This window comes from Purpureocillium takamizusanense, chromosome 1, assembly GCF_022605165.1.
Source record: "Purpureocillium takamizusanense chromosome 1, complete sequence".
NCBI lineage: Eukaryota > Fungi > Ascomycota > Sordariomycetes > Hypocreales > Ophiocordycipitaceae > Purpureocillium > Purpureocillium takamizusanense.
Window position 1 is genome coordinate 4,839,498 of NC_063068.1, and position 19,488 is coordinate 4,858,985.

The window sequence follows — 19,488 nt, forward strand, 5'->3', positions numbered from 1 at the left end:
TATATACGAAGCACACTCGCGCTACGTTACTGGTATCCCGTTGTTGCATGGGTGGCCGTTCGTACGCACGCCTAAACTCCATGCACGGAGTGACATGGACCGTTACACATGGGGTGCTACGTACGTACGCATGCGCTCTACTGCGCAACTTTTCGACGAGCAGATATATACTGCACATACATACACACATGCTCTACCATACATATCTGAGCTGTGGCAACCCCTCTCCCCTCTCCCCTCCTCTCCAGCGGCGACCGACTCTGGAGAAGCTACCCCCATCTGCCACACACTTCTACCCCCCCCCTCCCACGCTCTTACCCAAACCGCTCACCGAGGTGCACGAGAAGCAACCCTCACCAGCCCGTCCGTCCGCCCACGCAGCCCAACGCGACTACTTCCCCGATGCGGCACTGGCCCTCCCGCAAACCACGCGGGCTGCGGACGCACTACGTATGTACTTTCTACATGTTCGTCCCACCATCGTGGCGCTGGCGGCGGCAAGGCCCGGTCCTTTTTGCCCATCGTCGCCCGGTGGGTTGTATTACTCGCCCCGAGGAAGCAGACGTGCGCCACATACACACACATACTCACACTCACACACTCACACACTCACTCGCGTTTCAACATCTCCGTCAACTGCATACCTCTGTCCTGCTGCGCCCGTAAGACGTTAGTCGTCCAGACACCGCCCTCGCGTTTCAGTCCATGTGTTTGCAAGGCGGCTTGCAAACATCCTCATCGGTCTATGTAAGCCTCTGCCTGCACGCCGCGCAAAGCAGCTTGACCATCTCTCAATCACCAAGATTGAGCAGATTTACTCCACCTTTAGTCTTTTATAAATATTTATACGTGTAGTATCAACTTTCTCAGTTTGCTCACTCAATCGACCAACTACCACTATGCAGAGAGCGGGCTTTCCCTTATTCTAGTGGGACATTACACAAGCGATTAAAATCTCCCAGACACTACAACCCCCGATGACCTGACATTGATGCTCAACTAGAGCTCGCAAGGCACAACATCACAAACGTGTACAACCTCGGGACGAACGGGAATGGGCGCGCACATATCGTAGCCAGCTAGTGTGTATTTGTCCTACTGACGCGAAGGTAGTTACAGATCGGTTGCTCATCGCACTAGAGTAACCGCACCATCCAGCACTGCTCCTAAATCGCCTTTTAACCCGTCCCCAAGATTCAACCCATTACCCGCAGCAGGAGATGTTGATGGTATCATAGCAGCAGCGGCCCAGTCGATGAAAGTGATGACTCCAAAGCCCGGGCTAGAGTCTAGAATGTACAGAAAATTTCACACAAACGCAGGTGCCTGCACAAAGTATCGACCGAAAAAATGTCCAAACAGCAAAGAACATGTCGACGCCGAGTAATGCCTTGCGATGCGGAAATGTCGTCCAAAGCGCATCCGATCCGGGTCGTCGAGGCGAAGGAATGAGAGCGAGAGAGACCAAGAGATCGACGCACACTGACAGAGAGAGAGCAAGAGGAAGGAATGATAGAGATCGAGAGAGCGCAAGGCTGAAGCGGAGTGATCATTGTGCCATCGACGGTTCCAACCCGTCGTAGAGTGCGCCGGCCGGGCGAATGCACATGACGCAACAGCCGGGCCTGCACAAAGTAAAAAAGGTAGCGCTTGGCCAGTGTAGACAATCACACCAATGTGTAGGTCCGCAGGGACCATCGAGGGATATACATTGTCGACGGGTCTGCCGCCATCTCACGTTCCTCGTGCCCGAGACTGGTCACCTAGGTTGAGCCAGCTCATGTCCGACGACGTGGCCGCCATGGCTAGCTGCGGCTGCTTGCTCACTCCCGACGGCGGCTGGCGAGAGCCCGCGGCGGCGGCGCTTGGCGTCAACGATGCCCCGTAGTGGTAGCTCGCCGTGTACGCGCTGCTTGGTGCTCGATCGGCGCCCCACGACCTGCCCTCCATAGGGTCCCAGGTATCATTGATGCTCTCGGGTATGCCGCTCGAGTAACCCGATGACACGGGGGACACGGGGCGCTCAATCGTGCCCGTCATGCCTTCCGCAGGCAGCTTGCTGCTGTACTGAGCCACAACTGGGCTCCCGGAATTGACGCTGTTGACCGACGGCCTGCCCTCCAGGGCCCGGTCAAAGTTCAGGGGCGGTACAGTGGCAGAATCCTGCGTCACCCTCGACGCGTGGTTGTTCGTGCCAGTGCCCTCCGAGTAGTGCGAGCTCGGCTCGGAAATAAGTGTGTTCCTTTTCTGCCCCCCGAAGCCCAGGATCTGTAATGCACTGCCTCCAGACCAGTATCGATTCCAGCCCGAGCTGCGGCGAGTACCGTCTTGCGGATCCACCGGCCGGTTGTTTCGTGGTCGCGGCGCGGGCACTGCGGGATCAAAAGCGACCCCTCTGTCATCTTGGGCGGCGAGGGCAGGATAGTTGGTCACCTGCGGGATGGGCTTGCTGATCTTGCTCTTGAACTGCTTGTGCAGAGAGCTAGTTGAGCTCCGGAGGCTGTCATTGCTCGCCTTCCTTGACAAGCCAGACTTGTCCTTGTCCTTGTGCATGCGACCCATCAGAATCGCCATGGAGGAGTGCGAATCCTGCGATGCCTGCGGGTAATGGCCTCGGAATTGTCCGTGGGGCTTGGCGGGCAAGGGAGACTTCATGGACGAGAGCATTTCCTTCTCAATGGGCGATGCAGACGTGGAATGGCCATCCTGACCATTCTCGGCATGGTTGCGTTGCTTCTTATGGCGTCGAAGCAACAGCAGGATGAGACCAAGCAGGGCCAGGAAGCCGGCGATCGTGCCCAGCGTGATGCCCAAGATGGCGTCGGAGCTCGGACCGGAGTCAGTGCTAGGAGCGGTAGGTGGCAGAGCCGCTGCCGAGCTTGTCGCGGTTGACGTCATGGTAGTCGAGGTAGAGGGTGTAGTAGAAGTTGAGGAAAAGGCAGTCGTGGTTGACGAAGTGGACGTGGTTGTTGTAGAAGCCGTCATCGCTTTTTGTGTATTGTCTCCCAGCAGAGCGGTTACATTCATCCAGCCGTTTTCCTTTGCGTTGAAGATGGCCAGCGGGCTATCGCTATTGCCGCCGGAGAAGACCACCATGCCGTCTGGGCCCTGCGCCATGGCGAAGTTCTGCCTGGTCGTCGTTGGCGCAAGAGATGCGTTGTACTTGGGCCAGTCGTTGAGGGACAGTCCCCTCTTGACCTCTGACTTAGCACCATCGACGCTGCGGGCCGTCACACGGGTCGAAGCGTGCACCGGGACGCCATCTGTGCCCTGGAGCGTGAAACGGCTGACTGTATTGGGCGACTGGCTGAGGTCAAAGGTGTAGAGACTCTTGGACCCATCATCTCCGTCAATCAGGACGGCTTGCATCGACGATGTGTCCTTCGCCAGCGGGTCTGCCAGGCTCGCACCAGAATCTCTCCATTTCGCATTCGGGTTGAAGAGCCAGACTTTGGCGTTTTGCGGATCAGCGCCGCCGCCAATCATGGCGGCATCGGCGCCCGACCACTTCATGAGGATGGGAGAAACGGCCGGGGGCGCAATGACGGATCCGTAGCTGCGAACTGTCCAAGGTGCAGATGCGCCAATAGTAAACGTCGTCGTGGATGCGCCGCGGGCGTCGCCCACGCCCCCACCATACAAGAGGATAGCATCGTCAGCCTGTATGTAGGTGGACGAATGCCCTTGGCGGTTCTTGATTTGAACTTCTGTGATGGGGACAGTGGTCCAGTTGCCTGTCGAGTACGTGTACTTTTGCAGGCCAGAATAATCCGCCACGTCGGACTTACCGCCGACAACATAGAAGCCGGCCTGACTTACATCGGAGGGCGTGGTGCCCACACACGATGCGCCGGTCACTTTGACGCCCGGCTGCAGCTTCTTCCATTTCGCGCTATTTTCTAGCGCGATGGACAAAAAGGAATCGGGGGTGAAGGAGTAGAGCGTGTTGTCATGGATGACAGTGCACGAGTTATCGAGGGAAGCGGGAGGCTTCGGGGCAGGCATATTTGCCAGTCGCCCAAGAGCAGTCGAGCAGCCGGGGACGATACAAACTGCCGTTAGGACCAAATACCGTCAACCGCTGTCGTGAAGACGCTCATAACATAGCCGTGGTTGGAGGTCGAGAAGCTTGTTTAAGAAACGAGACCTGGCTCGCGAATGACAACGGCGCTTGTCCGTCGAGTGAATCGATGGCGGCGATCAATCGAAAAGAAATAGCTGTCAACAGCAGCGGCAGGCAGGGCGGCGGAGGCGGGATCGAAGGACCTCGGAGCCACCACTGCAGAAGAGTACGAATCGCTTAAGCAGAAACGGCTCGACACCGGATCGAGGCTGACTGAGCCAGCGTCCTCTCGGGACGTGAAGGCCAAGACGCGACGCGATGGTGCGTCGACCAAATGCCGCCAAATGCCTGCCGGGGGCAGTGCGAACAATGTCCGGTCAAACGTCGTGACACGACGATTTTGAGGTCCAAAGGCTAACGAAGGAGGGTCGTCGTTTTGGTGTTAGTAGGTCGACAGGACCTGTCAGGAGAGTGACGGCCGGACGGCCGAGCGTCGTTTTGGAAAGGCGACGCAAACAGAGATGCGATAGAATCTGGCAGGATGATTCGGAGTCGTCGTGTAAACGTGCAAACGCGTGCGGCTCGAGACGAATTTCAATGGTGGGAAAAGGACGGACGCGGTCGTCTCGGCTCACTCTCTCTCGTACCAGACGGTCGGGGGGATGCGTACAGGACGTCGAAGGGGGGATGAGGACCCGCGAGCAAGGCTGCCCGATATGTCGTTGAGACGGGCGAAGGAGAGAAATGAGGAAGAAAGGAAGCCAGCGCGGGCAGCAGAGAAACGGACCGGGTGCCGCAGCCTGGAAAGGAGAGATGGGGGAGAGTAGAAGCGGCCCAGCAGTGGTTGGGATGAAGGGGGGGAAGGAGTGAGAGAGAGCGGGAGCATGAGAGGAGCGGGTACCTGGGCTGGGGTGGACATCGTAGGAGGAGGAGAACAGGCGCACCCTGGCGGACCCCGGCCCAAGCTCGAGACACCACAGCGACTTGAGTGACCACAGACAGACACGAACCTTGAGTGTACAGTATGTACGGGACGAGCAGGGAAGGGACAGGGAGGGAGTCGAGGCGCTAGGTACTCCTACTACTAAACTACGCATTTAACCTGGAAGGTTGGTTAGTACCGTTCTTAGTTGAACGTGCACCGTACACTCGCCCAGACGATTCCATCCAGGCTCACCTCACCCGACTTACCTCACCGGATGTCAGGACAGCCGGTCCACTGTGGGCGCTGCAGGTTGCAGACAGGACAGGACAGGATAGGACCGGACCGGACGGCGGGCAGCAGGCGCAGCCCACCGGGCCAGACCAAGGGAGCCCTGCAGCCTCTGCCCGGAGCGCTTCCAGTCCATTCTCTTCTCGACACCGGAGGGGGAGGGGCCGACGGGCACTCGCTGCACGGCCTCTCACTTGGCTGTTGGCAGTCGGTCAGGTCAGTCAGTCACAGTGAGAGGCATGGGCTCGTCCCCCATCGTCAACTGAGATCAGCACCAGCACCAGCACCAGCACCCGCAGCCGCGCTGTTGTGTCCCTTTCGCGGCGGCCGGGGTGCGTCGCGAGCGGCCAATCAGCGCGCGTTGCCGGCGTTCCATCGCGGGCGCGACACCCCCGGGCCAGGGGCCGGCGCAAGGGTCGAACCTTCCATTGTAAGTGGAGGGGGTCCCACCCATCGCCGCGATACCCAGCCCCGCTGCCTGTGTCCGCCCTGGCGGCGCGGTACCGCAACGTCGCATGGTACCTTTCGTACCTGCCCGCCCGTTGCTGCTGTTCTTGCCCACCCACAAATGCTGTTCCTGCTCCTGCCCCCCCCCCCCCCCTGCGGGTGGTTGCTCTTGGTGGCTGGGCGGCCCCTGCACCGATGGGCGGCCCTAGTCCCCTGGATTTGACAGACCACCTGCACCAGAAGAGAGGGAAAAAAAGGGGACGGGGAGCCAAGCACCAGTCTGCGCGCAGGGCACACACGCACGCACACATGCACACATGCAAGCGCCCAATCAGGCCGGCGGAGCGTCCACGTCGGCCGTAGGTGCTGGCGGCCGTTGATTCGGCGCGTGCGTGCGTGCCTGGTGCCGCCATTCCACGTCGACGGGCATCGTGTGCGTGTGTTCGAGTGTGAGGATGAGTGTGTGCTGTGCGTGTGCGGACCAGGGGAACGGCATTCAATACTCTTGACTTCCGTTCGAGCACCAGCTGGCTGGCTGCTGCCACCGGGCGGCAGTTCCCATTTTGCGTTTTGCATTGATTGACGCTGGCATTGGCGCTGGTATTGACTTTGGCTTTGGGGAGGGGGAGAACAGGCAACAAGAGACGGGGGGACCATCATGGATGGCTCGCTGCCCTGTTCGCCAAGCTTTCCCTCCATTGTTATCATGGCGGCGGCGGCGGCTCACCGGCACCTCCATCTGCATCCACGAGACACGCGTGGCATGCTCTGTGGTGCATGAACGAGTAAATAGTGGCAGGTACGGTACGGTACGGCGCGGTATATTGCTGACTGACGCTCGCCGCATGTACGAGGGCTCGTATACTGGACTCCGTATTCGTGCTCATGCTCGCAGATGCAGCCAGCGCCTGCTTACACCACCAATTTTTTAGGTGCCCAACTGATATGCCTGACCAGGTACAGTAGTCGGCCGTCTGTAATGTACGGTACAAGCACACCTAGCTCAGAGCTGCACAGTCGATCCCCCAGAACACACGTAAAGCAGGGCGAGCCGTGAGCGTCATCGCCCAAGCTCTCTCTCTCTCTTTCCGTCGGCTGCATGTCCCAGCGTCGGCGCCGCCCTGCGTGCTGTGCTGTGCAGGGCGGGCCGTGGCTGCACGGCACAGCAGACAGCGCTCATTTACAGGCAGCTATCCCTCCGGGAAATTTCATGCGGCGCATGCACGCACCGCACGCACGCACGCACGCACGAAATGCTGCTGCTGCTGCTGCTGCTGCTACTACTTCGTACTTCCGCTGGCGTCCTCCCGACGCACGTACTGTACGGGCGTACGTGCCCAACACGCGCGGGGGCACGATGGCAATCCGAGCGATGAAAGAAAAGAAAACGAGCCCACCCACCGCTGGCCGTTGCCTGACCGCATCCACCGCGCCGCATGGCATGGCATGCGCATGGCGTGGCATGGAGGGGGGGGGGACATCCATCGAACGCACGTATTCCATCCATGCCGCACGCGCGCACACACACGCACGTCACTCACCGTCGTCGTCGTCGTTGTCGTCGTAGCCGTCGTCGCCGTCGTCGGTCGTCCGATGGCCGGTCAGGCGATGCGATACTGCAACAGCACAGACCTCTCTTTCTCTTTTCCACTTTCCCATTTTCCCTTGAACTTCCTTTCCTTGTCCGGCAGAAGAGGTCTCGGTCGATATCTCTCGCCAATCTGCAAGTCGCACCACACAGACTCACGCACACACACATGCACACACGCGCGATGGCCCCCCTCCCCTCGATCAGAGACACCGGGAGATTGGCTGTGTCGTCATGGCACGCGTCGGCGGCGGCGGCGGCGGCGGCGGCGGGGGACGAGACAGAAAGCAAGCAGTGCTGTGCCCATGCTGTTCCCTCGAGGAAGGGAGCTTTGGCGCAGGTGGCTTGCCCGCCATCCATCTAAGCTTCAGAGGACCCAGCGCCCTAGCTGTTCCTCGTCACGCCTACCTACAGGTACCTACCCTAGCTACCAAGCCTACTGGAGCGGCTGGGCATGGGCCCCCCCAAAAAAAGTGCGAGGTACCTGTGCAGGTGCTCCCTCCTCCTCCTTCCCTCCCCCACTGACCTGCAGGGGTGCATTGTTCGCCCAGGCCACCTTGCAGGGGTGGGTCCCACCAGCCGCACTCATGCTGAAACACGCTATCCTAGGCTCCATGGCTCCTTGCGTGACCGCTGTCCTCCCCCCCCCGGCCGCCTGGTGGTGAGGACGGTGACGACGGGTAGGGAGGTGATGACGATAGGGGCACGCAGACCGGGCCGTAGGTCATCTCACTGCGGGTGGTTGCCGCAAATCATCCTGACCACCGTGCCATCATCCCTCTGCATCGCAGCTTCTGCCTGTGCATCGATTTGACTGCCTGCTTTTCATTTCCCCTTCCTCTTCCTCTTCCTCTTAAATTTTTTTTTTGCCGCATTCGAGTTTTTTGAGGAACAAGGATGAGGTGCTGTTCTGTGCGGTGCTGCTGCAGCCTCTCGGCGCCGCCGCGCCGCTGCTCCTGGCGTAACCGCCGCCCCGGGACCGACCATGGATCGTTCCTTTTTATGCCCCCTCCCCACGGAGGCGCCGTCGCGGCGGCGCTGGTGGCGAGGCTGCTGACCCTCCCGCCCGCCTGTCTCCCCCAACCATCGCTCCTGTCCAGCAGCAGCAGCAGCAGCAGCAGGAGGACCAACTGTACGCCTGCCACCTTACTAGTGGCTATAGCAGCAGTTGTATGCTGGATGTATATTTAGCTCTCGACACCGGCTCGTCGCCAGCCCGCCTGCACGCCATCACAGCCCGGGATGGAGTCGTCGGCTAAAAACGTCCCTCCCAACCGCTCCAGAAGAAGAAGAAGAAGAAGACGAAGAAACTGGGAATGTTAGCTCGTTCGTCCCCGCTTCGTTGGGCTTGCCAAGTTCCCGCATCGTCCCGCGACGCCAGTCGTCTGGTCTTGACAGAAGTACTAACTAACGTACACACTACATAAACCTGTACGTCGTATGCCGCGTGGACCGACGTTGCCCCGTATCGACAAAAGGACGGCCGGTCGGGTCTGGTGGTGGTACGTACGTACGGTACGGTACAGTAAGTGTGCTCGCGGAACGTGGTATAGAGGCAATCATTGTGAGACGGCCGACGTCTCCTGTCTGGCTCCGTCCCACCACCCAATCCAACCCGCCGAGGGGCTTGTCCGCCGCCGGCGCCGCCGTCGTCGTCGTCGTCGCGCCTCGTGCATGCATGGCCCCATGACCTGAAGCAGGCGGGCAGCTTGGACTCGTCCCATGTCGTCCCATGGATGGGCTTCCTCGTCTATCAAGTGCCTAGGTAGTATTGTATGTATGACTGTATTGCATTGTAGTAGGTACGGTACGTAACACCTGTCTACCTTATCACTGCGGCGTAGGTACCTGTACATGCCATCTCGAGTAGGTAGATGAGGACTCGCAATCCTGTTGCCCGTCGTCTGTCTACTTTTCCCTGTCTCTTCATTTCATTTCCCACTACCATACACGAGCAACGCCTCGCCGGAGCATCAGACAAGCTCTGACCAAATCGCACTCTCTGCTGGAAAACTCATTAGCTCCTTCAGGGTTCATTAGCTCCTCCTCGACAACCCATTAAAACTAGCTCGTCACCTCCAGCCGCGCGCCTTGACAACTCTCTCTCCATGAGCAAGACCTGTGGTCTGTGATTGGCTCCACGCCATCTCGGATATGCGCCAGCCTCTCCTCCAACCACATTCCATCTCTCTCATCGCCTCGCATTGGCCTCTCTACCTAGCGAAACTCTATGGTACACATGCATGCGTTGGTTTTCAGAGCACCGTCACTGTAGAGCACAAGCAAGTCACTTTTCACACAGCAAAAGGTAACGCGGGAACCGAGGAACATCTGAGCAGGCAGATCGCCTCCCTGCTTTGCTTTCAACACGATTTCAATCACACAGACGATTTCAATCTTGCGACTCTTGTCGCTAGTAGTCCATTCTTCTTTGGCTGGGTGTATTGCCGCCCCTTCCGTGTCCATAGTTGTACATCTTGTTTGCCGCCGTCGATGGTAGCTAGACTCCAAATCAGTGTCCCGACCCTCTTATGCGCAGGCTTCCAGAACTCCATGTGCCAGACTGCAAGCAATGCCGCCCCTTCTACCGTCCGAATCTCCGCACAAAGCTTCACGCGCGCCTTGGGCGCGTACAACGGTCGTAAATGCCACCCTCACCCGATAAACTGTCGAATCTTCCGACGAACCGATCCTGCCTAGTGAGGCCCTGGAGTAGAAAACGCCTCGGCCGGCAGAGATGCCTATGTCAAACGTGTTAGTGCTTGGTTACAACGTCCAAAGAGACTGTAAAATGAAATTTGTACCTTTTTCTCGTTGAATACAATCAGGGCCTTGTCAAACTGCCACTCGACCTGGGACAGGCACATCTCCGAATACGCTGGAACCATGCCCGTTTGCCTCGACAGCTCCGCAATCATGGCCTGATGCTGATCGTTGGCAGCCGGTGCGCTGGGGGGTTGCGCGCTGCCGCCGGGCGCCACAAAAACGTTGGGTAGCGAGCTGTACGCTCGCAACGAGAGCATGTCGCTGACAACTCGGATCGGGCCCCTTCCGGCCTGGCCAGGGCCGAGGACAAAAGTTCGCGAGAAGCTGCGCTTGCCCGTCTCCTTCGTCTTCTGGTCGTATTCGTCGAACTCTCCGTGCACGGCGATGATGAGGCCGTCAACGCCCACCCGGGCCTGTCCGTTGGGGTCTGCCAGGCCGGGAAGCGGGTGGCAGTCCATGATGTACTTGCTGATGTCCTCCTTGATGTTGGGGTGCTTCGTCAGGGGTAATGACTTCCACAGGTCGTAGATGACATTGCCACCTTTGAAGAGTCGCTGAACTCGCGTATTCTGATGCGTGATCTTCGTCAAGTTGCGCGACACCTTGATGTAGGCAGACCATGGCAGAGGCGCAGGGGCGTTGGGGTCTCTAACAGACCGCGCGTCCACTGCAATCGAGAACTGGGTGGTTTCGTCGTAGAGTCGCGAAACCAGGCCTTGTCTGTCATTGTCGAAGGCCGTGAAGAAATCCAGGAGAAAGTTTTCGCCTATGCCGTTCACATCACGGAAATCTGGCCCGCTCTGTGGGATTGGCTTGGGCTTCGATGCCTCCTCCTGTTGGGCGATCTGTTCCGCCGTCCTCACCCGCACCCCGTTGATGTCCTGCAGTTTCGGGAACCACTGAAGGAGAGTCGCTTGAAGGTTGGGATCAGCAGTCTCAATGGGGTTTCCGGTCGTGTAAATGGTCTCCAATTCCTTGAATTTGCCCTTCCAGCGCTCCAGGCCCTGGATATTTGCAATCTGATTGCCGCTCATGTCAAGGTTTTTCAGCTGGGGAAATGTAGTCGCGACTGTTTCAACTTGGACGATGTCGTCAATGTTGTTGTTAGCGAGGCTGATGCTCTCGATTGCCTCTCGCTTCGCCGCTGGCGTCTTGAAGAGGCCGTCGCAGATGGCCATGAGGCCCTTGAAGGTTTTGAGCGCTCTGTCTCGATTCTCAAACATCCCCAGCGTGACCAGCTCAGCATCAGACGCCAGAGAGTCAAGCTTGAGGAGTTTGTTGTCACCCAGATATCGTTGGCTGAGAATCGACTGCAGCTTCGCCCGCAGTTCCTGCGTCTCTTTGGACTCGGTGGCCTTGCTCGCGAAACCTAGCTCTTCCGTTGATTCGACAATCTCGAGCTGTGTCCCGGCAAAGGTAAAGGTATTGAGCTTGATAAGCTCCTCTGCATCCTCCTTTTTCGCCCCAATGAAGACGTAGTCGCCGGCAACGTGGGACTATCCGCAGTTAGCAATGTGATGGTGCGAGGCAGCCTCGAAGGGGGGGGGTTTCCAGTTGTAATGCGTTTGTTCTCAGAAATATTCCGGTGCTTCAAATCGCTGGAGATTGGAGATATATGCTGCGCGCCGACGCCCTGGAAAACTGTCAATACTCCGACTCACCTTGCTGATAATGATTGATCGTGACCGTCGTGTTGAGCTGAGCGAAGATGCCTTCCTCTCGAGAAAGCTGAGCAGGTCGCTCAGGCCGCCGTCCTTGTTACTAGACGCCTTGCTCTGTCGCAGACCGTGAACGCGTAGCCAGGTGAGGGTGGCACCTCTGCCACGCCCGCGCGCAGTTCTTGCTTCGCTTGAGTCCGAGACACGGTTCGCCAGAGCCGAAGAGTCCCCGCTCCTCAGGTGCTTCATGACATTCTGTGCCGCTCTCGATACGCCTCGAGGGTTCCGGGTCGCCGTTGAGCGAGGGGCGGGCCCGCTCCTCGGTGCCGTCGACCCGGGGGTTGTCCTCGGTCGTTTACCGGCCGCATCCATGTCAAGATCGCCGTCATCATCGACCCTGCTGGGCCCCTTGCGCTTCTGGATGCCGCCCCTTGAACTGGGTTTGGCGTTTAGCGCAGAACCCCTGGCATCTCGACCAGAGTTGGACGAGCGAGGACCGCGTGGCGCCATGGTAGATGTATCGGGAACACGCAGTGGTCTTCAGAGCCGCTGGATGAGGTGCTCTCAATGCTATTATCGACGAGTCGCGTATCTAGTACGACTGGCTGGCCGGATCAAGCGCAGTGAAGAGGCTTTGGTGGTCCTGGGTAGGACTTTTTTTTTTCGTGGTGGTTTTTTATGGTAGTTTTTTTATGATGGTGCTTGTTTGTCCGTTGAACACGCGCACGGCGAGTCGTTCGGGGGGGTCCAAGCGCTGAACAGATGTCTCCGGGAGCAGTTGATGCCTTGGGGGAGGACAACGTTTGTTTGGGGTCGCGTTGCGTGCGGGCGCCGGGGCGCGCGAAGGTATTGGTGTTTGTTTACAGGCCGAGCGGAGCGAGGCGACTGTCGCTCCGTGCCTGATTAGGGTGTGAAGCAGCGCCGGTAGTCTGAACGTCGCGGGGAGGCGTGGCGGCTGCTGTTGTGGTTGTATGTGCAGAAGACAAAGAATACAACGCGCAAAGGAAGAGGGACACGACCCGTTGAAGGATGCGGCGGTCGAGAGGTGACGTTTGGCTGCGCCCCACTTTATACCAGGCCAAGGCAGCCAGGCATCTTTGGCACCACTGCGCCACAAGAGGACCCTGGAGGAGCCACGGGCCTAGTGGCTGGTGACTCACAACTAGAATCTTACTAAGTTGGGTATACGTGCTGCACTTGGTTCAGCCAAGCTCACACCGTCACACAATCTTGGGAGATGACCGACTGCCGACCTCATCCTGTTGGTTGCCTGAGGAGATTCTATTGTCAAGACTTGGAAGCCTGGAGTGCACCAGATATTGATGCACTATTGCTTGAAGGCGACAATTCGCCGGACCAGGCTATGCCAATGCCCGGAGCTCCAAGGGGTTGTCCCGACCGACAATGGTGTGTTGACACCGTTCAGACTGGCGCGCACAGTCCAGGGTCGAACAAAAGACGTGTCTGCAACGAAGGCTTGAATGGCTAACAAATCCTCATGCGGTCGAAGCACGTTCCCAGCTGGCGCTGGCACCCGTATGAAGCAAGAAGGGAGTCCAGCTCGCACGGAATCATCTGTGTTCCGTATAGGGTAGTTTTATGTCCATGTTGATGAGCGCACGAAGGAGCTTGGACAACGCTCGCTGATGTGCCACAACCCCCCGCGTAGCAGCACGGCACCTGCTTCACGCACAATTGACGACAGGGGCGAGGCGAAGCCCAAAGTGCCTGGGCGTACCTAGGCAGCCGGGTCTGTAAAGTAGATTGTATAGAGCTACCTACCTACTACCTACCTAGTAGTTACTAACTTAGGATACTACGTGTAGCAAGAACCTACTACCTCACCTGCTGGAGCTTGGCTCACATGCCATAACGTCGCTGGCAGTCTCAATGAAGCCCGTATGGAGACAATCAGGCTCCGTCTCCCTTGTAAGAGGCGCGGCTGAATGCGTGAACAATTGCTGCTCCCCAAAAATGAGGATAAGATATTGTTTGCCGTGGTCTCGCAGTTAGCAGGAGAGCATCGTTAGCCCCTTGGATGACTGAGAGAAAGGCGACGCTTGGTGGCGGCGTCATTACCTGTGGCAGTCATGTAGCAGTTCAGTCCCTTCCTGATAGTGCTTGCCAGTGCTCGCCCCATAGGTGCCTTCGTGATTGCTTCGTGCCCGTGCGGGCAGGCCAAGCTGCCATGACCCAGCCTGATGAGAAGGAAGTGTCAGGCAAGCTCCTCGCTTCCAAAAGCCTCCTGACAGGACATCGAGGAAGTTACAGCCACGAAAGAGGTGAATAAAACCCGATTCTTCTGCTGCTGTCAACATCCCATCCTTTTTGCTCCTCGTCATTCTCGCCAGTCTTGCTTTCGTGTGCCAACCCCTTTGGCCATGCTTCACAGCCTTGCCGTCCACGCCCACCGTTGCTCTTGATCATTTGGCCTGCCCATTATCTGCACACGTAGTGTCATTGCCTCACAATTCTCGGGCGCACGACTCCCCTGAGCCTACTACCGTCCGCATCTCTGGGCGTCGTCCACGCCAAAGGTACTGTGCCTCCCTGATCAAGCTCGTGGGCGTGTCTCTGACCTGGTCTACATCGTCGCACGTCTCAGAATTACCATGAACCAGACGGCACAATGTGCCTCGGTTGCCAACAGGCTTCTCATCAGCGACGCGAATTGAATTGTTACGACTTCTGCAGAAAAGGTACGGGACCTTCCTTGATGACCCTCCCAACCCCCCGTGAGGAGCCAGCGACTGCTGAACCGCCTTTTGGTGGTAGCGATGTAGAATAAAGTTACAATCTGAGGGGGACGGCAGGTGAGAGGGGGAAAGGTTTTTTCTCCTTCGGGGGTTCCTTTTTATCCTGCCCGTACTCAGCCTTTGGCTGACAAAAGGACATTTTTCCCCCCCAGGTCGTTCCGATAAAGATGTCATGTCTCGCTTCGATGACGCCGACACCAGTCCGTGCCGCGACACTGTACGTCGGACAAAAGCTTGCTGAGAACATGGCGTAGGTGGAGTCTCGCTTGCTCAGAGGTGCTTGTGTCCACGAGCTGCCATGGGGGATGGAAAGGTATAATGTCCTCGCAGGTGGTGGCTGCGACCGAATGTCGCTATAGTTGATAGGAATTTAGTGGTTGGTTGCAAGACGCCGTCCGAAGCCTACAGCTTGCACTCTGTGATGGCTCACGCGTGCTATGACGCGTCGCTTGGCGCATGGCTCAAAACTCTGGGCTTCAGACTCTGAGCCTCTGAGCGGTCCCATCATCGAATGTCGGGACTCAGGAACTGGATTCACGTGAGCGACTCCCGTCCAATGGGTCCAATCATGAAGGTAACTGCATTTGGATGCAGGATTTGGTGCTGCTCCGAGGTTCTTTTGGCCTTGCGCCGTTATAGCCCGAGAAACAAGGGCCTCAAAGTCTCCCCAGTGGCGCTGGACAGTAACTACCGGAGAGACTTCTAAGTTCTGTCTGCAGCCTCGACGTCGTGTAAGTCACGTCACGTGACACGGCACCTTTCTCGTGTGTCCCGCCCGCGTGTCCTCCCCACCTGTCCCGCCTACCGCGTCGGCGTTAAACGCGTAGAGTGCTCGGGATCGTGGACACTGGCTTCACCCACAGCACTCGCCGCGCAATCTGCCCATTGTTGCCCATGAGCCCCCAAGGGTGCGAAAAGGCTGAGCCAAGCTCGCGTAACGCTTCTATTCTTCCGAAGCCTCGAAAAGACGGCAAGCCTGGCAAAGACGCGTGCGCATGCTAGCCGGAAAACTCCTTGCCGCAGCCCAAACCGCCAACAGCCGCCATGAGCGACGGCGAGTTCGACGATGACCTTGCCGACGAAGACTTTATCGATGCCTTTGAACAGGTCGCATCTTCGGGGACACGCAGAGACGCCTTGAAGGAGCCGACTTCACGCCCCAATATTGGCCAGGCAGCGACGGGTCAACAGTCGAAAGACTCTGCTGCGGCCTTGGAACTTCAAGACCTGCCATCTGATGCCTTTTCGTCGCCAGAGCCCCCCCAACGCCGCCGGGCCAGCCCTCCTGCGCGCCAGAGACAAGCGCCGCCCGGCCAAGCCCCGCGTACTGGGCTCGCGCGTAGCAACTCATCAACGTATCGGCAAACAACGCTCTGGGGGACCGATGCCATCGAGAGACCGACGCAGCCTTCTCAACCGCAGAGCGCCAGGGTGTATAGAGTCGACCTGCCCCGCGAGGACCCTAGCCATCATGCGCTAGACCTCGAGGCAATGAAGACGTGGGTCTATCCAACTAACCTGGGCGCCATCCGCGACTACCAGTACAGCATCGTCAAGAACTCCCTCTTCAACAACACCCTCGTCGCCTTGCCCACTGGCCTCGGCAAGACCTTCATCGCCGCCACGGTCATGCTAAATTTTTACCGCTGGACTCGGTCCGCCAAGATCGTCTTCGTGGCCCCGACGAAGCCGCTGGTGGCGCAGCAAGTCGACGCTTGCTACAACATCGCCGGCATCCCCAGGTCCGAGACGACGCTGCTTACCGGAGATATCGCCCCGGCTCTGCGCGTCGACGAGTGGGGGGCGAGGAGGGTCTTCTTCATGACACCTCAGACTCTACTCAACGACCTGTCTCATGGCTATGCGGATCCGAAAAGCATCGGGCTTCTCGTCATTGACGAGGCGCACAGAGCCGTGGGCGAGTACGCGTACGCCAAGGTCACCAAACTTATCCGGCGCTTTTCCAAGAGCTTCCGGGTCCTGGCCCTGACGGCGACGCCGGGCTCCAAGGTCGAGACGGTGCAAGAAGTCATTGACAACCTGGGCATTTCGCACTGCGAGATCCGGACAGAAGAATCCATCGACATCCGGCAGTATGTCCACCAGCGAAACATTGACCCCTTAGTATTGGACCCCTCGGACGAGATGAATCTAGTCAGCGAGCTCTTTACCGAGGCACTGAAACCGCTCGTGGACAAGCTTAGCTCCCAAAACATATATTACGGACGAAACCCGATGGCACTCACGGCTTACGGGCTGATGCAAGCACAGAAGGAATGGTTTGCATCGCGCGGGCAGCACGCCAATCAGGGCATTCAGTTCATGATGCGAGCAATATTCAGTGTGCTGACAGGCCTCGCCCATTCGATTAAGTTGCTCAACTTTCACGGCATCAAGCCCTTTTATGACAATCTTGTCGACTTTCGCAGCGAGCAGGAGGACAAGGGAGAAAAGGGGTCAAAGTACAAGCGCCAGCTCATCGAACACCCAAGCTTTCGAGACATGATGGACAAGATCGCCATGTGGCTCAGAACAGACGGCTTCGTCGGCCACCCGAAGCTCACCGCGCTCGCGGACTGCGTGCTGAACCACTTCATGGACAAGGGCGAAGCGTCCGGCACCCGCGTCATCGTCTTCAGCGAGTATCGAGACTCGGCAGAGGACATTGTTCGCATGTTCAACAAACATCGGCCGCTGATCAAGGCTAGTGTCTTTGTCGGCCAGGCAGACGGTAAGCGCGGGGAGGGCATGAAGCAGGCTCAGCAGATTGCCACCATTGACAGGTTCAAGCGGGGAGAGTTCAACGTGCTCGTCGCGACGTCCATCGGCGAGGAAGGCCTAGACATTGGGCAGGTCGATCTCATTGTCTGCTACGACGCGTCCGCGTCTCCGATTCGCATGCTGCAGAGGATGGGGCGTACGGGCCGCAAGCGGGCGGGAAACATCGTCCTGCTGTTGATGCGCGGGAAAGAGGAGGACCAATTCGCCAAGTCCAAGGACAACTACGAGAAGATGCAGCAGCTCATATGCGAAGGTAGCCGGTTTTCGTTCCGGGGAGACCTCTCCACGCGAATAGTCCCTCGCGAGATCCGGCCCGAGGTCGACAAGCGGCACGTCGACATACCGGTCGAGAACACGCAAGACCCGTCTTTACCGGAACCAAAAAAACGCCGCGCTCCTCCGGGTAAGAAGAAGCCGCCGAAGAAGTTTCACATGCCCGATGGCGTGGAAACCGGATTCCAGACCCTGTCACACTTTATGAACGCGGGCGGAAATAAGGCACGAGCGAAGCCGCAACGAAACAGGGAGCTGGACGACGTGGTGGAGATACCAGACCTCGAGAGCGTTGTGCTATCAGAACAAGGCATCCGCGAGCTGGACCGAGAATACCGCGACCTGCCCTTTAACCATAGCATGGTCGAAGAGGCTGATATGCCCAGCCTGGCGGCCCACCCCGAGCTACAGAGGCGACTCCAGCACGTCCACCGCGTCGAGCACGGTATCCATACTAAGCGATGCGTCAAGGCTCTGGGGAAGATGGGCTTGAAGCCAGAGAGCCTCGTGCGTCCCTGTCGAGAAGTCGATACGAGTGACTACCTTGAGATACCTGTGAGACCGTTTGTGAATTCGGATGGAGAAGAGGAAACCGAGGATCATGGCGAGGGGACAGTCTCGCCACAGAAGGGGACAGGGCACGCCACCGCCACGAAAATGGTAAAGCAGAAACGCAAACGGGCCGCCAACACTACAAAACTTGGCGGCCTCGAGGCAGACGACGAGGAGCCGACCTTGCTTGCTGGAGAAGGCCTTGAAGAGGAGGACGAGCCAGGACTCCCGAAGCGAAAGCGCGGACGGCCGAAGAAGGCAGGGAAGGGCGCAGGCAGGACGAAGAAGGGTGGCATCAACAGCGACGAAGTGGGAGACGATTGCGAGCGAGACAGCGACATGATGGACACCGACGGTTCCGACGACGGGGCAGATCTACTCGACTTTGTCGTGGCGGACAACCAGGCCACGTCGAGCATGATGGACTCGCAGGCCACCTCGCCAACGTCACCCGCCTCGCAAGATACACCCCGGAATCGGGCCCAAAAGCCGTTCTATGTTCCGACTCACTTTCCCGGAACGCAAGAGAGCGATTGTATCCCAGACGTGACGACACTAGTTGGGGCAAAGCGCAAGGAGTCGCACGTGGACTCGGGCAACGAATCGGGAGACGTTGCCACGAGGAGACCAGCTCGTGGACGGCGTCGACTGGTGGATAGCGATAGCGATGAGTGACGGAGGACGAAGTCGACGCATGTTTGAACGATTCTGGACCCCTTCTGGACCCCTGAACGGGCGGGGTTGAAAGGCGCATGGACGGGGACGACGTGACTATGGCATTGTAAAGCGAATGTATTCATGGCTGAGCTAATTGCATCGTAACGACATCGTCCAAAGTTGGATTGGGCAGGCCGGATAACTGGGACCGGCGGCAATCGATGGCTACGAATAAGACCTAGAAAATCTTGGTTCATGTTAGCAGCGAATCCTGGCCAAAGCGTGAGCCCGCGAGAAGTGACAACATTGAAGCATAGAATCTCGACATCAGAAACCCAGTGTATAAGCACCACGCCCCCCACCAGCCCCCTCGACGGAAGAACCCAAGCCCAGCGCCCGCACGCGGGGATCCGACAAACACGCTCAAGCTCGGGACCCGAAGCACAAAGCGAGTTTGTAGCCGCGAGGAGCAAACAGCGCGTCAGGGATCAAGAACCCGCGGCATAGGCGAGGGTGGGAAAACCCGAATCGAAGGGGGCAAATAGGCCGTTTGCGGGGTGGATGTCTTTTCAAAAAATTGAGAAGCATCCCTCCCGGAGGGGCGTCTAAGACGGCTCTTCCTGTAAAAATAGTAGGGTTGTATAAAACAAACATGATCATCATGCGAGAGAGATTGTACCACCTATCACACCCGGGCGCGCAGGAGGGCGTTGGGGTAGGGAAAAGGTGGTACG

At 58.1% G+C, this 19,488-nt stretch overlaps 4 protein-coding genes across 4 annotated transcripts; 1 reads left to right on the forward strand and 3 right to left on the reverse strand.

Annotated features, from left to right (window-relative positions):
• Positions 1-617: 617 nt before the first annotated feature.
• On the reverse strand, positions 618-5,105 carry JDV02_001485 (uncharacterized protein). The gene has a single exon (XM_047982423.1). It carries the CDS (start codon positions 4,003-4,005, stop codon positions 1,735-1,737), a length of 2,271 nt encoding a protein of 756 aa, XP_047838387.1. The 5' UTR covers positions 4,006-5,105; the 3' UTR covers positions 618-1,734.
• A 4,902-nt stretch (positions 5,106-10,007) lies between these two features.
• MEX67_1 (nuclear mRNA export, poly(A)+RNA binding protein) lies at positions 10,008-11,300 on the reverse strand (the record flags this gene model as incomplete). The annotated part of the gene is made up of 2 exons (XM_047982424.1): positions 10,008-10,052; positions 10,116-11,300. The coding sequence occupies 2 exons, from the start codon at positions 11,298-11,300 to the stop codon at positions 10,008-10,010; spliced, it is 1,230 nt and encodes a 409-aa protein (XP_047838388.1).
• A 348-nt stretch (positions 11,301-11,648) lies between these two features.
• On the reverse strand, positions 11,649-12,245 carry MEX67_2 (nuclear mRNA export, poly(A)+RNA binding protein; the record flags this gene model as incomplete). The annotated part of the gene is made up of 1 exon (XM_047982425.1): positions 11,649-12,245. One exon carries the CDS (start codon positions 12,243-12,245, stop codon positions 11,649-11,651), a length of 597 nt encoding a protein of 198 aa, XP_047838389.1.
• A 3,086-nt stretch (positions 12,246-15,331) lies between these two features.
• On the forward strand, positions 15,332-18,925 carry MPH1 (DNA helicase). Its single transcript, XM_047982426.1, has one exon. The coding sequence runs from the start codon at positions 15,536-15,538 to the stop codon at positions 18,770-18,772; it is 3,237 nt and encodes a 1,078-aa protein (XP_047838390.1). The 5' UTR covers positions 15,332-15,535; the 3' UTR covers positions 18,773-18,925.
• The last annotated feature ends 563 nt before the right edge of the window (positions 18,926-19,488 follow it).

Bases quoted from the DNA above. Each gene is read 5' to 3' on its own strand.
- JDV02_001485 (XM_047982423.1), bottom strand. From the start codon at position 4,005: ATGCCTGCCCCGAAGCCTCCCGCTTCCCTCGATAACTCGTGCACTGTC.
- MPH1 (XM_047982426.1), top strand. From the start codon at position 15,536: ATGAGCGACGGCGAGTTCGACGATGACCTTGCCGACGAAGACTTTATC.